At 41.9% G+C, this 16,254-nt stretch overlaps 1 protein-coding gene across 5 annotated transcripts in view; it reads left to right on the top strand.

Moving 5' to 3' along the window:
- SIL1 (SIL1 nucleotide exchange factor) overlaps nucleotides 1-16,254 on the top strand; it is a 113,605-nt gene that overhangs the window by 30,926 nt on the left and 66,425 nt on the right. For 4 of the 5 annotated variants that reach the window (XM_062587148.1, XM_062587147.1, XM_062587146.1 and 1 more), the window contains 2 exons: nucleotides 470-584; nucleotides 3,911-4,046. The exons of the other annotated variant lie outside the window; for it this stretch is intronic. In XM_062587148.1, the coding sequence (XP_062443132.1) occupies nucleotides 474-584; nucleotides 3,911-4,046 (247 nt within the window). In that variant the 5' untranslated portion in view covers nucleotides 470-473. The remainder of the gene's footprint in view (nucleotides 1-469; nucleotides 585-3,910; nucleotides 4,047-16,254) is intronic. 5 annotated transcript variants of the gene reach the window in all.

Genomic DNA, 16,254 nt, shown 5'->3' on the forward strand with positions numbered 1-16,254 from the left:
CAAAACATACATATGGATTTAGATAAAGTGCTGATCCTGTGAAGGCTTATGGTTTTGTTTAATTTGAATTAACTCAGTTACTTCTGTACTAAAATATGAAGTGCATTCATAAAAGCCTTAGTAGAACTGGAACTGAATTTTATTTTTTCCTGTAGTTGTCATCCATGCCACTAATACGGTGATTTTAAACAAGACTTGCAAATCTCTCTATATTTTCCAGGAGAGACTTAAGCGCCTGCCTGGTGAAGCTACTTTCCGTTTTTAACTGTCATGAACACCGTTAGTGGTAGAATCAGCATCCCTTAGCATCTGATACCCTTCTGATGAAACCAATGAACTAACATGCTGATATTCTGTGTCCTGCTATGTTGTACACTTGTGCTGTGTTGAAAAATGTAGCGCAATGGATGTGGAAAACTGTGAGAATTTGTACTAAAACATTGTTGGTTTTGTTTTTCTTTCCTTTCAGGCTGATGGCAATGTCTCACTGCTCTCGTCTCCACTCCACGGCTGCTAAAGTCAACCTACTGGTGTTGGTGGTCTCGGCAGTGTTTTCCTGCTCGAGCTTAAGTGACAGAGTTCCTGTAAGTGTGGGCTGCTCCAGCAGTGAGCCTCATCCCTCCAGGGCCGTTCAGTCACTTAAACCTGTCACCTGTCTCTGGGGGAGGTGACAGCCTTGCCTAGTCCTTCTATAATGCCACTATACTAAATGGTGAATCACCTCTGGGCTCTTCAAGAGTGGGTTCTCAAGAGAAATGTTTCGGAAAGGCTCGCTTCTTAAGACTATTTGCCTAATACCAGGAAGTCCAGAAAATATTGCATCCAAAGGGTTTGCAGGAGGAACGGTGTAACCGAGCCAGCTCTCCTGTTCACTAGGTGTCACCTTTTCTATTTTGAGTAGTAGTGCGCTCCCCCGTGGCAAGAGGTAAAGCTAATTACATGGTCTAGTGGCAAGAGGGGAAAAGAGATGGCCTTGATTATGTTTCTTGCTCTGCTTCTGTTGAGTCACCACGAGTGATTCACATAGAGCCAGGTTCCCCAGAAAGCACCCTCCTGGGCCCTCGAATTTGACGTGTGTGGGTTTTGCTACTTGCAGTGTGATTTTTTTTTCAAGCTGCAGTTGAAGTGAGTGGATGCCGTCTGGCATTTGCACTTGTGCAGGTGTGCAAAACTGGATTTTCCTTCTGAATGCCAGGTGCCAGGCCCTGCTAGATTAGCATTTCTCAAAAGCTTTCTCAAGGACCTCAGGGGAGTGGAAAAAGATGCTCTGTAGCAGTATGATTTTGTTCAGTTTATGCTGGGGCTTAAAGCAGAAGCTTCCATAGCAATGCTGACTTAGCAGGTTTCTGGTCCCCCATGTCCTGGGACACCTCTGCATTTGCATTGCAGCTTGCTCTCCTGTTAATACAACCCTGGGCTGTGCTGCTTACCTGAGCATGTATAAGGGACCAAATAAAGTATAAGGAAGCCAGGGCCTAGGGCCCGCCTGGAGTCATACAGTGATGTTATCTGTCTTTATTTGGGGGTGGAGCGGAGCTGGAAATAGAGCACAGTCATCTCAGTTGCAAGAAAAAGTTTGAAAACAAATGTCGGGACAGGCATCCAGTGACATGTGCCTGAACTGGCAGGCAGCCTGGTGGAGTAGTTGGGAAAGAGGCGAGTGATGAATTCGGTAGGTAGGTAGCTCTCAGACCCCCACCTTTTCTTGCCATCTGCATACACTGACCTTTCAGGCTTTGTGGTGGCCAAATCCTTCCTGTACTGGAAACAGACTGCGGATGGTCTCAGACCATCCCTGTTGAGGCTGTTCGGTTTATCACAGTGGATTTCAGAATAATAAACAAAGGATGCTTTCTGCCTTTAAGGAAATTTCCATTGTTTTTCTTAAAAAAGAAAAAAAAAAAAGTCTGTCTTTCTACAGTTTCAATTACAAAACAAAACAAAGAAAGGGTTCTGCTTAATGGTGCAGTTTGTTTTCTGCATAAATCAAGAAGAGTTTGTGTATCATTAGCGTTTCTGCAGTGGTGAAAATGGGCAACGGTGTCAAGTCTGCTAATGGAAATGGGGTATTGCAAAGTGACTGTGGGCCAAGCAGTGGCAGCAGCGTTTAAATGGAGCAAGTCGCATCCTTTTACCCCTTCCAGAACATTTAGACTGTAGCACTTCTCTTGAACTGCGGCTGTAAACATCAGCCATCTCCATTATGTGTTTCAGTGGATATTATACTCGGAGGCATGTGGGTAAATTTACAATGGACTGTATCATTAAGTCCCTCTTGGATAATAATATAACAGCGCAAATAAGCTAAGTAATAACTGCTCTGACTCATTTATTTTAGTCCTGTTGGGTCTTGGCTCAGAAAATGTTAACATTGATTTTCATCAGTGGAACCTGCCTTTTTATGTTTATGAGCATTACTGAGCTTTAACCATTTGTCATAATTTTAACAATTTCAAGCCTCTAATGTGCTAAGCGAAAATAGGAGTTAAGCTTCATTTTTTTTAATGTATTTTGGAAATTTTGTTCCCTATTAACATATAAAATAAAAACATTCTATAACTCTGTCAAGCATCTTAACGTGTTATCATATTGTTCCTAATTGTACGTGTTTTGCTCAGGCTGACGTTTCGCTTGCTCAGAAACACTCTCCTAGACTGGCTAAGAGATTTAAATGCAAAGCAGCCAGATTCTGCCAGTAAATATGCATGCGTTTTTTCCCAGCGAAGTAGTTGGAAGAAGCGAAGGCAGAACGTGGCCTAAAATTTTCAGTTAACCTCTTACTTGGCTTCTCTTTTTTGCCTTTGAAAATATTCTAAAGATTAATATTGAAACACTTCATGTTCTGAGCTATAGCTCTTATTAAAATTGCCGACGGTTAGGAATAATTTTTCCCCATTGACTAGTTATTTGAAGTGGTTCAGCGGTGGCTTTCTTGATAGTATCAGAAACTGGTAATATTCCCCACAGCAGAAGGTGAACTCTCTGGACTGTTAGCCTGGACCAGCTTATCTGTTTCTGTGAAAACCAAAATAGGAAAGACCTGCTGGTTCGCACCCACCTAATAGTCTTCTCCCAATATGAAGTGGTTACTTTTTACACACTCCCAATAGTTTTGTCCGTTGTGGTTTTATGCTACTCCCATCACCTCCCCAGGGAGACTTTATAGCAAACAATGAGGTTTCGCTAAGAGCAGAAAAATCTACGTTTCATCCTTGTTTTGGTTAAAGACATACCGTTAGTTTTATCTGTTCTGCTGCCTCTCTGGTATTCACACGCAGCAATTATAACATGTGGCGACTAGAGTGCTACCTCGTTGCTTTAATAGACTTCAAGGCACCAGAACGCACAAAGAAAAGGATGCTAAGATTTTTATAATTTGGACAAAACAATGCATTTTCTCTGTGTCCTATTTTGGAAATAGCTGAACTATTTCAGCTTAAATGCCCTCCAAGCCCTAAAATAAGTATATTTAAGGAGGGGAAAAAAAACCCAAAAAACAAAAAACCCCACTGGAAGCAGAAGACACTAGTGTGGAAAATTTCAGCTAAAAAAGTTTAAAGTTTGACATTTTTTTAGGCAAGGGAAGACAGGTTTTATAATGTTACACAAGCCTAATAATAGGGCTACTGGCTCTGGGTGTAGTATAGGTGAGGCGCTGCGAAAGCTTGTTTAAAGTGTGCAGCCTGCACTGGAATAAGAAATAAGCTGCATTGCTTTGTTCAGCACAAATGTCATGCTAGTTATGCATGTTTAACCTTTAATATACTTTAAATCTAAATTTAACCATGTGGAAAGAATCTCAGATGTCAAAAAAAAAAATCTGCTGGTGAGGGAAAAATTTTGTATTCTTGGCCGGCTTTAAATTACTCAGATGTAATTGTTAATGAGCTGAATCTCTCCTATCCAAAAGGAGTTTGCCCTTACGAAAATAGAAGAGAGCGACATAAAAGATGACAGTGGGAAAGAGCCAGCAACAGAAGATGAAGCTGATTCGGAAGACTTAGAAGCGTTTTACCCAACACATCAATGGCAAACTCTTCATCCAGGTAACCTGCTGATTACTAATTATAGTGTCCCTCTGAAACCACATCTGATACCACTGACGGAAGCCTTGCAGAAACTAAAAATACCTGTTTGTTCCCATGACAATGTATGCTTTTGTTGGTGTTCAGATAAAGAGGTACAGAGCAATGACCCAATACAGGGGAACGAGAGCATCACCAAACGAGGTGGCAACAGGAATGGTTGCTAAAGTGCTTTCAGTTCACTGGAGCAGGGCTGCCAGTCAAATTGTAGGTGATAATGTGTCTCTGTCACTAGCTCAGGCGACCTTTCTCTTTTTGTACGCTTGTTAAGAGACAGATTTTGTAACGTCTGTTGGCACACAGTGACTCAGGTCTGCTGTGCTCCAGTGTGGGTTGATGGGACTGCTCAGTGGCAATCTGGTCAAGAATTGTCAATGTTAACACTACGCAGTCTTTTACCAATGGACTTTATAAACCTTAGCTATACGAAGTCTAATTTTTATTCCTCAGACCTAAAGCTCAACATCCCACAAAAAGTCTATTGCCTTTTGGGTGTTTAATATGTTTGATTAGAATGGCTGAGCTTTTGCTATTTATCTCATATGGTTTTCAGAATAGCCTCCTGGCACTTATGGGCACAGATGTCCCAGCCCCAGAGAAGAGCATTTTCACTACATGCTGTATGTTTAGTCTGCTTCCAAGCTCTAGAGCAGGTTTGGAAAGAAGCACTTGCAGAGGAAACTGGCTTTAGCTCCTCTCTCAGTCAGAAGGAAGCCAGGTGCTCTCTTCTCTGCCACGCGCAGGGTGGTCTCTCCCTAATTCTGCAGTGCAGTTGTAACCCAGGGTTTGCCCTGGGACATACATGGTGACATGACATCAACTGAACAAGTTGGCTTCACAAAGCTGCAGTATATATTCCATTTTTGTATCATTGTGTATAGAAGGTGTTTTGTGTCCTTACTCAGTATTTGGTTTATCAGATCTCCATCACTTTTATTGAAGCAATATGTATGTATGTACACTTGCAGTTGTTATGAACGTCACTGCCATTTTTGTTTAGAAGTAACTTTGCTTGGATGTTTTGTTTTACTTCATTTTTGTAGCAATTCCATGTTAGGCATATGCAGTAAAGGGCTTGTGGAAGTGATACGCTTATCGACATTTGCAGTATGCTGAAAGAAAAGAATTTAAAATTCCTGTTGTAACTGGCTTAAATGGTGGCTTGCCTTGTAGTCTAGTCAATATAGATTTCAGGTGTGCGTGGGATTTAGTTAGAAATGTCTGAGAAAGAGATGTCTTCCCCAGCCTCTCCCTGCTGGCCCATTTTTCAACTCCTGCGGGTTTCTCTGAAGCTAAGCCATGGTCATGGGCTGCATGACCCACATTCTTAGCATGTTATTACCCAAAGCAAGATTGGGGAACCTGGAGTCTCTACCATCGCTTCTCTGTGACCCCTGGCCTTGAGTTTTTGCCCAGGTGCTAACACAGGTCTGTGCTGGGGAAGGAGTTTACCATGGGTCCTGCTCGGAGAGCAAAGCAGCCTGTTTGGCTGCCAGCTGGCATTCCTCTGGTGCTAACTACGTAAGGGCCATGAGTTTCTGTCATTTAGCGGAGAAATGCATGTTGGCAGCGTAACTAATCTGATTGCTTTGCGTCTTATGCTCTGATGCTCTTTTACCTGCTTGCAGCTTTTTCAGAGCAGAGTTCTGGCTGAACTGACTGGTCTAAGCTCAACACGTTCAGGCAATAGTAAACTGCAGGCAGAGTTGCAGATCTTCCAAAAATGTGCAGAGGTTTGCTTCTTGCTGCCTGGCTATCTGGGAAGCTGTTATACTGTCTTCCGTTGCATCTGTGTAACAAACTGTGCCAGTCTCTGCTGGGGAAGCAAATATCTTCATTCAGAATCTGGATCTTCAATTTCAAATGGTAGGTGGGAATTCAGAATTACGTTTTCCTCACCCTATGATTTCATCTTACTCCTGAGCTCCACACAGAACTTCTAGGCTTGCATCAATTCCACAGTTGCTCATATTTTATAGATGTATTTCCAGTTTTATTCTGCTATTTTTCAGTTCATTGCCTCTAATTGCATCAAACCAAATTTCCACTGAGACTGCAGCAGTATTATCAGCCTGTAGTCTGTCAAATTTCTCCAAAAAATTCAATTGCTATTGTGTGCGGTAATGCTGCTTTGTACAGTTGTTCCATCGCTGCCTAAAATATGAGCCTTATTTTGATCAAGTTCTTCCTTGTGCTTTCTTTTCTGCATGCTTCAACCTGCATAAGGTAGCTGAATGCAAACACAGAGAGACAGGTACCCTAAGAGTGCTGCTGCATGTAATCTGGAAGCCTGATGATCAGCTGTCTTTTCTGCCAGCCAGCCAGGAAGCTGAAAGGGCCTGCGGAAAGATTTGTGAAACTCCGCAGTACTTTAACACTTTGTTAGGGATTTCATTTTTCTAGTTAGCATTAAATAATGCACCAGGCACTGCTGGCTTATATGTAGAGGATATGTGCCCTTGGAAAGTCTCCCATTTTCTCTTTTCTTTTATTTTTTTTGTTTTGTTTGTTCTGTATCATCTGAGGAAATCACGAAGACATCTGCAGTACTTTTCTCTCTGTGTTTTTGTTTGACGTCTATAGGGACTTGCAGGCTGCTTTTAATGAGTAGGGTTGGATCTTTCCCCGAATGGATGTTTATGCATGTTATCAGATGATTTCTCTTGCCATGGTCACAAAACTGTGTTCCGTCACAAAACTGTGTTCCATCACAAGTGCAGAATTTTTTGAAGTGGTGCTTTCTCTAATTGTTTTTTCCTTTCTAAATTCACTTTTATCATATGCTAGTACTTTTGTGAATTGAAAACTTGCTGGAAAAACATAATCTGAGGTGGCCTGTTTCTGTTGTTTCTTAAAGTTAATCTTTTCGTAGTGTGTAGAGGTGGTGATACCGCAACACAAAAACACCCTGTCACTTTTCATGACAATCCCGAAGAGATGGCAGAGAGGAGTGGAGGCACTGAGTGGTGTTGATACTGAAGAGCTGGGGAAGCCCTGAGTTGGGGACTTAAATGTTTGTGCTCTTTGTGATTGTTTGGATGGCCATGATGACAGAGTCTGTCCTTGAGATTACTGCACTTTTGTACATTCTGGTCTTCTGCTTCGAATGGTCAGGGATTTCTTTGCATTCACCAAGGCTGTCAAAATATAAAAGCATTGCTTGCACGTTTTCAGACGACCTCAATTCTGCCTCATCTTACCACATGATACCCCAGAGTATGTTACTGCTTCATTCTAGGAGAATCATCTTTCTTCAGCACTTGGGCGCCTTGTTTCCCTCTGTTTCTTTTACCAGAGGGTAAAAGACATTCTTCATGATGACTGAAAATCAGCTAGCTCTAATCACATTATTGACCGGCATATTTTCTGTCTGACATTAGGATCAGAAATAGCTCTTCTGGGGATATGTTACTGTGAAGAACAAGGAAAAGAAAGAAAAAGAGAAGCAAATTATTAGACTTCCTAAAAGCCCAGAAACTTAATGCAAGAGTTTAAGAATGACCATGCTGGCTTATCCAAATGCTCATCTAGTCCAGTGTCTCACCTTGACCGTGGCACGTGGAAGGAGTGCCTAGGGAAGAGTAGAAGGGTAGCAGGAGTGTGTAATGCTGCTTCCCTTCCCTACCTGTTGCAGTCTCCAGCTCAGGAACCTTGTGAAGCAGGATTGAGATCTTTCAGGACTGGTTTCAGTGTCCACTGCTTTGTCATCTCTGCTCTTTCTACATTCACTGAAGTTAGGTTGACATTCTTAGCCCACCTGTTTCTTCTTTGACTGTTCCTCTCTCCTGAGTTTCTAGAGAGCTGCCTAGTTATCCTGTTGCTTCCTGGAAGCAGAAGAGGCATGTATTTAATTGGGAAAGAAAAAAGGGAGTTAATTGTCTTTTCCTCATTAGCCGTGACCAGCGCTGCAGGGAGCCCAGGCTGTACGGCGCCTCTGCAGACGGGCTCTGTTCACCTCCGTGACAACCGTGCCTTTATACTCCTTAAGCTGTAAAAACTAGCTAGCAGGTTTCTCAGCTGCCAGCTTAAAATTGGGAGCTAATGTGTCCAGTGTCCAAATCCAGATGGACCAAACAAGCCTTGTCTGAACAAAATAGATATGCTCTACTATGCCTACTTTCCAACCAAGAGGAACTAGCGTGGGGGCACAGAGCAGCTGCTCTATGCCAAAGAACATAGAACAGAGAAAAGGAGCAAAATCTTCTATTTGCGATTTAAAATCTTGCAGCACTGAATCTCTCTCACGGGTTGGAATAGCATGTATCAGTGTCTGGTCGGATGCAGCGTGTATTACAGGAGCCAGTTTGGCTTGTACTTTAAGCTGTGGTTAAACTTCTGGCTTGCAGAGAGCTGTGCTGATACCCGCAGTTACTCTATGGCTTTTGTACAATTCAGAGTCATTTTCCTAAGTGCCTAATTATATTGCAGTTAAAAATAAAAAATAGAAGGCCATGACTGCCACTGTTGCTCATACTGCAAGGGAGAAGTTGATGGGAGCATGCTGTTGTTGCTACTTCTGTAAAGATGAAACCATCTTAAGTTCAGCAGGGAGCTGATGATACATTACTTAGCGTTTAAATACCCAAGGGTCCTCAGGCTGCTTTCTCTGCTGGTAGTTATCTTAGCTGTTCATTCATGTCTCAGGTCTTCTGTTGTCTCAATTGCTCCATGGGCAAGGTTTTAAACATTTCTGAAGGAATGCTTTTATGTTGTGAAGATAGTTTTTCTAAAGCTGATTTTTAAAGACTTCCTGTGATTTTTGCTAGAAAGAGCAAGACTGAGGATAAAGGAATAACTCAGTCCGGTTCAACTGTTGGTCTGAATGTCTTCGAAGAAATCTAGGTGGCCAGGTAAGCCAGCACTGTTCTAACCTGTGAAGAGGAGGTTTCTAAGGTGGAGGAGAAGGTAACGGCAGGAGCTCCACTACCGTTCTCTGTGTCATCCTCCACCTGACCCAAAGAGCTTCCTTTTGGCTACGGAGACGAGTGCCAGGGCCTGTCTCAGAGCCTGCTCAGTTTAGTGGACACAAGACTGGCTGGTGTGAGGATTGCCTGTGGGAATTTTATTACAGCTTTTGGGTGGGTGTGTTGCTTGTGCTGCTCACCAGGATGACTGGAGGTTAGCCCTTCTTTCTAATTGCTGGGCTGAATTAATGAACATGCTGAATCTATGGCTTCTTGGTGACCCAGACCTAACTCAAAAACAGTTGTGTGCAGGTCTCTGAAATATTTATGTCAGCCCTGGCAATAGAGGTCCATGAAATACATCGTTAAACCACAAGGGTATGTTGAGTTTTGCAAAGCTGGATGTACGCAACCCAGGAAACAGTTGTGTCCATCTTGTCAGATCACCACAAATTTGAATGAACAGCAAAGGCAAGTGGAATTTTAAAAACCTCATTTATGCTCGATGAAATGCGTCTTTTCCATTTTTTTTAAAGAACTTTTTCCTTCTCTGCAGAGAGGAAAAATTTTGACTGTAGAAGTATCATAATCTGTTATGGTGAGCAACAGGGAGTGCTTCAGGCTGATTACAGCAGGTATGAAAACCACAGACAGTTCGAGAGCAATTGCAAATGTTCAGTGCTTGGAGAAGGAGCGTTAGGGTTATGGCCACCAGTAGCTCTCGCTCTGCTTGTTTCTTCATCTAACCTCTATCATACAAAGTTCTTGATCTCTTAAATGTTTCTCATGTCTTTCCTCCTGTTTATTACTGTGCATCTTCATGCTCTCTTCTCTCAGCTTCCTGATCTTCATTTTCCTTCCTTGCCTTCTCATCTTAACCTTACAAGATGGAATCACAGATCATGGAATCACAGAACAGGTGAAGTTGGAAGGGACCTTTAGAGATCCAACCCCCTGCTCAAGCAGGATCACCTACAGCATATTGCGCACAACCCTGACTAGATGGCTTTTGAATATCTCTGGTGATGGAGAGGGTCATCATTAAACCACAAGGGTACGCTCGTTTTTGCAAAGCTGGGTGCGCACAATCCAGGAAATAAAGTTGTATCCTTGTCATCAGATCACAGATTTATGTGAGCAGTGAAGCAGTGAAGGCAAATGGAATTTTAAATAGATCATTTGTGCTAGATGAAATGCTACTTTTCCTGCCTTTTTTTTTTTTTTTTTTTTTTTTTAAAGAACCTGTTACTTCTCCCTAATGCTAGGGCTTCTTTGGGGCTTATGCTTAATCCTTTGTTATGTTAAAAGAGGAAGAACTTTTGATGGCAAAAGTGCCAGGGCTGAAACTGTTTGATGCTTCTGGTTCTGATGAGGTGCCTTGTAGCACAGAATCATAAAACACAGTAGACTGTCGATGCCTTAATCCTGATCCATATAGAGGGCTGATAGTGTTTCCCTAACTCATGTTGATATGAGGGCTGCAGAGCTATTAGCAGGTTGATAGGAGGTATGTAAACCTCTGTTTAAATAGATGGTGTTGGACATGGAAATATTCTTTGTCAAAGTGTCTTTTGCTCTAGACTTGCTGTGATATTGTCTGTCTGCAGCCTAATTTGTAGTTATCTGCTTGCTTGCTCTGATTTCTTTGCTGGCAGGTCCCTGAGTTGGGAAGTCAAAGGGCACCCAGCAGGGATGCACACCTGGTCCTTGTCAACCTGTGCCTTTCTTGTACAGACAAGGGCATGTGGTTTTGCACGGGGATCAGAGTGGTTTCCCATCTGTTTGGCACGTGTCTCTGTACGGAGGCTGCTGCTCACCTGCTATGTGTTGTGCAAACCTGCGGCAGCTTTCAGGCTCCCAAAGAGGTGCCAGCATGGCCACCGATGCAGGCGATGCTGGGGATGTCACACCCTCAGACATATACAGCTGAAACAACGGGCGTGAATGTCCCTGGACCACAGGTACTTACGCAACTTACTGACCTTTTCCAGAAGAGACCAGAGCTCCAGCAGAACCTCTTTGACGCACATCAAGAAATGGTGCGAGTCTATAGCAAAAAGCTGAACTGTAGAAGCTAGTAACTGAACACACATATTACAAAACTCCAAGGTCCCCCAATATAAAAGACGCTCTGCTTCTCTAATTTGGCAAGTGTAACTGTGCAGTCTTGATTTTTTCATCATGCTTTGTAAATGTTATATGTATTTTTTAAATTTTAATAATGTGAGACCTCAGAACTGTATAACTCCTGGTATATTAGATCTCTCCTGGAAAACAGGCAGAAATCGAGTATTTTGTGTCACTATATTAAATAATGTTTTAGCTGAGTCTGGTTAAGCAGAATTCCAGTGGTTGGTTGCTAGGTCCAGTCTCAGCCTAAGTTTCTATGGGTCTACGTAAGCGAAGTAGTGCGGGACGATCAGGGAGACTGCTGCTCCACTGGATCACGTTCAGGTCTGTCAGATACCTGTAATGGCTCTGCACGGTTGTTTGCCTGCATTTCTGATCTGGTTCCCTGTGAACTGCTAAGTTTTGCAGCCACTGTTTTTTGCCCACGTGTCCATGCTGGTGATCATGTCAAGTTTATCATTTGTGAATTGTGAGCCAAATTCTGGAGCCCTTCTCTTTTTCTGTGTGTTTTTTGGAAACGTAGACAAAACTTCTGTTGTTTTTTGGCATTTCAGAGAGTGTCGGTATCAGCTGGCAAAGGAAACATTAGTGGCTTTTAATCAGAAAAAACTCTAAAGTTACCTCTTTGGTTGTTCAGTTCTGAAACTGGGAGGAGCTGAGATGGGCTTTCAGTGTGTCACGGGAGGGAATACTGTTGACTATCCCTTACTGGACATGATGTTACTGGTTTAATTAAAAATACTGATTACACAAAGTTTTCCATAATATATGTACAGTCAAAAACTCATTATACTTCTGGTTAGCCTAGGTAAGCATTCATTACACATGGTAGTGGGTTCAGACATTAGACACAACTGAAATAAATATGTAAGAGGTATTTTTGCCTAAGACGGGCCATAAGAGTCCTGCTAGCTGCTTGTGTTATTCCTTTACCCTTACAGTGCATTATGTGTTAGTTTGAAACACTGATAAACCAGCTAATGGAGGTGTTTTAGAATTGAGTGTAGGTTTATTTGTATGACTTGAAAAATGCAGCCTAACTTCCTAAATATTTTCAGAATTAGCTTTAATGGTGCACTGACTGGTGTTTTTGTAATGTAAATTTAATGTTAGCTAAGAGAATAAATACATTAGCTATATTGTAATAGGTGTAAGGAGTGGATATCATTCACATTGTTAAATTTGCATTGTTTGGAGTGGGGAAAAAAAAACTTAAAGAAGAGTGACTGTTTCCAAGGGAGATTGCTCATACCTCTCTTTTATCTTGTTTCTTCCAAGCTAGGGATGCTGTGAGTGTGTGAGCTGCTGAGAGATTCTTAAATGTGTGCTGGGTGATTAGGAATATCTTGCCATAGTTTCTGTGTGCAAACATATAATATTTTCTGTAATAACGTTAATAACCTTTGTTTGACTGTTTAGAAGGATGAACCTCATTAAAGAAGAGGTGTATAACTGGCCTATTTTTATCTCCGCCTTTATCTAACAGTTTGCACATTTATTTCAAGCTTGTAATAATATCTTGGAAGAAAAATGTTTTCCCTCCTGGAATGCATGAGATCATAGTACGGAGTTCAGATTGACTAGCTTGAGATGTACTGGAAAGATGAGGACCGTGGCAGACATGTTAGTCCTGGCAATGAGCGCTCTCTTGCCCATATGACGAGAGGAGAGCGCATGAAGCTCTGCACCTTCCCAGTTCATTTTGGGAGTGTATCCAACATTGGTGATCTTGAATGTCCGCTTTGAGTATCTTCCCTCCTGCTTTCAGAACAAACAAGTGATTCTAGGGTCTTGGTTCTAACGTTTTAATCAGAAATTATGAGGAAAATGTTTCTGAAAAGTGTAAGTTGGTTCTAGAGCAATTTAAGTAGTTTTGAAGGTTTGATCAAGTATAATCAGAGCAACCATCTCTCCTTCAATCTCATGGTTTTGTTTTGCGGGAAAAGCTTTCCAGGCATCCCAGTGCATGCTTACTTTACTGCACTGCAGATGGACCTTCATCCCTACAAAATCCTGAACATTTCTTCCATGTCCATAGAAGTATTGAATTCCCATTGGAGCAGGATCACAGATGCTGGGGATCAAGTTAATCACCCAGTGCCTGCTGTAGTCAGTCACTGGAAAGTCTGCTGCTGGTGAGAGGAGCCTTGGGATTAGGCTTTGGGGCCAGTCTTCTGCTGTGAGCTTTCATCAGGCTCCAGTTGTTGCTTTCCTGCTGAGAACAGCCTCAGAGGATGAAGTGGATGGTGTTGCTGGAGGAAGATGCAACTCCATATGTATTCATGAACTGCTGAGGTCTGAGCTGCAGGTGGGGCCTCCTTTCTGCTATTATGTTTCAGCTTCTCTTGATCTCCTTCTGGGGAGGTCCTTCTCTCTCCTTTGGCAATGTAAAGTTCCCAGAGCAACTGTTTTCCTGCTGTGGGAACGTAAATGTCTGTGCTATGGATCCCTGGCCTTTGTGCGACGTAGGTCTACACTAGCTTCAGCACTGTGTTTAACTGTGTGCTCTTCCGCAGAGGTTGGCAGTTAGCCGGGGAGAGAATCTGCAGAGCTGGTGTTTTTTTCAGTTGTATTCCATAACTGCATAAATGAATCCCTGACCTGTTGATGCACTCCAGGAATTGTGTCTTCAGACTGCTCTGTTGTACTTTATCTAATTCGCTCCCCAAGGTTGGCTCTGACTAAGGCAGGCGGTCTGTTCCATCCCTGGAGAAAGCACCGTCTTTCTCTGCTTCCAGATTGCCTACCTTGATTAAACATTTTTCAGAGCATTGTTTAGCCCCCAAAGCAACTTCAGTATGCTACAGCCTAGGGCCAGAAGGATCATTTCTGAACCCCTTTTCTTAAGACATATTTTTGGCCATGTGGTCCAGGAGTTTGTGGTTTTCGTCCTGGGCATGTGAGAGTTGTCATAAAAATGCATAGCTCTTGGAGTTAAACACTCCCTTTTTTCTAGAGTTCAGTCTAGATGGTTTACATCACTGAAGCGTAGTTTCTTAATGTATCTTTTTCATATTTGGGAAGCAGTGTTTTTCCCCATGGTCTTGCTCTAACCATTCTTTCTGATGTTTCCCACATGGGCAGTATGTGCACTAAGACTCTGCTTATTACAATTTCTAAGAAGCTGATTTTAGTGAGGACAAAATTAGATTTTTCTTAGGCCATCAGCATGCAATCGAGTGGCTTCTGCAAGGAGTGTTTTATCTGGTCCTTCGCAATTCATGGCTGTAATTAGTGTTCCTGTTCAGATGTGGCTGTAGCTATTTTTAAAAAATTTTCCATAAATTTATTTATAGGGTCAAACTAGCAACAGAGTCTCTTTTTTCCACAAAACCTCTTCAGAGCTATCTGCTCTGCATCCTCCATTCTGGATTAAAAGCACCTCACTCCTCTGAGGAAAACTCTAAATATCCATCATGATGTCCTGATTTAGTGAGATATTTTCTCTGATCTCTGCCCTCTGTTCATTTTAGAATCAACTATGAATTTGTCTGTGATGTAAATTAAAACAACTGTTTGATGTTTCTTGAGGTCTAGAAGCTTATTTTGCATTTATTCTTACTCAAATGTTCACTGAAACAAATGCGTCCACATTCCTAGAACAGCTTCCTTTAGCATCTCAGGGAAGCTTCTGAGATTAAATATATACATATATGTGTGTGTATGTGTATATATATATATATACATATATATATATATATATCTGCTTTTCTAGCTCTCCTCTACTAGTACAAGCTAGGAAAAGAAATATAGTCGCTTTGGGTCTGTTTTGACACTTTATAAAACTAATTCCCATTTATTGCAAGAACTCCTAGCAAACCTATATTCAAGTTTAATTTTTTATTATGTACTTACATTTTTGGAAGGATTAAGCATGGTAGTGTTGCAAATTCTAATTAAGGGTAACATTTCTCATTCAAAATACCTTACTTAAATTCAGATTTTTTTTTCCTCTCTCATGATTTTCTGCATGCTATTTAAGACTGCAAGAAGTTTTGCTTCAGTCATTTGTTTGCAACAGGATGCTATCAGAATACTGAATTAATGTATGCGGTCTGTCACTTGGTATTTCTTCTGTTCTTCTGCTAGAGATCTCCCAGGGTTGTAAAGACCTTGCAGGCGGCAATGGCAATAAGAGGAATGTGCCTATGCTCCTGCAAAGTAAAAAAGAAAACATTAAGCTGCATGTCTCCACCATCACTGCAGGGTGTGAATAAATAGATCTAATCAACAATTTACATTTTTAACCCCAGACCAGGTTTTATTTTTAGAATTTGTCATTCAACCCAAGTGAAACCTTTCCATTTGTGTCTGATGTTTCTGAAAGCACCTTTAAATTATCCTGTAAGTTATCTTCAGGATTGTATTTTAAGATGTATTTGTATGTTAATATAATCTGCTTTGCTTATTTGGAACAAAGCCCACCTGATCTTCATTAATTATAACACCATTTATCCTGCTAACCAGGTTACTACTAATCAGTTATCTCACTGTTCTGCACTTGATAACATGCAGAAATGGTTAGAGCTCTCTATCTTGATTAACTAGAGCTCAGATGAGGTGGGAAATTATGCAGGCTTGATATTTACAGACTTCATGATAAAAAAAGGGGGGAGAATTGGTTTATACACTAGATGATTGCACTGCCATTCAGAGAGACCTTGACATGCTGGAGAAATGGGCAGAAAAGAACTTTCTGAAGTTTATTAAAGGGAGGTGCAAAGTCCTGCCCCTGGGGAAGAGTAACTGCATGCACCTGTAGGCTGAGGGGTCAGCCAGCTGGAGATCAGCTTTGCAGAGAAGGAGGACTTGGGAGTCCTGGTGGGCAAGTTGACCATGAGCCAGCAATGTGCCCTTGTGGCAAAGAAGGCCAATGGCATCCTGGGCTGCATTAGGAAGAACATCTCCAGCAGGTAGAGGGCAGTGATCCTTCCCCCCTACTCAGCCTTGCTGAGACATATCTGGAGTACTACGTCTAGTGCTTGGCTTCTCAGAACAAGAAAGACACAGACGTATTGAAGTGAGTCCAGTGAAGGGCCACAAAGATGGTTACAGGACTAGAGCATTTCTTAGATGAGGAGAGCTTGAGAGCTGGGACTGCTCAGCCTGGAGAGGAGAAGGTTCAGGGAAATCTT

This window comes from Rhea pennata, chromosome 14, assembly GCF_028389875.1.
Source record: "Rhea pennata isolate bPtePen1 chromosome 14, bPtePen1.pri, whole genome shotgun sequence".
NCBI classification, from domain to species: Eukaryota; Metazoa; Chordata; class Aves; order Rheiformes; family Rheidae; genus Rhea; species Rhea pennata.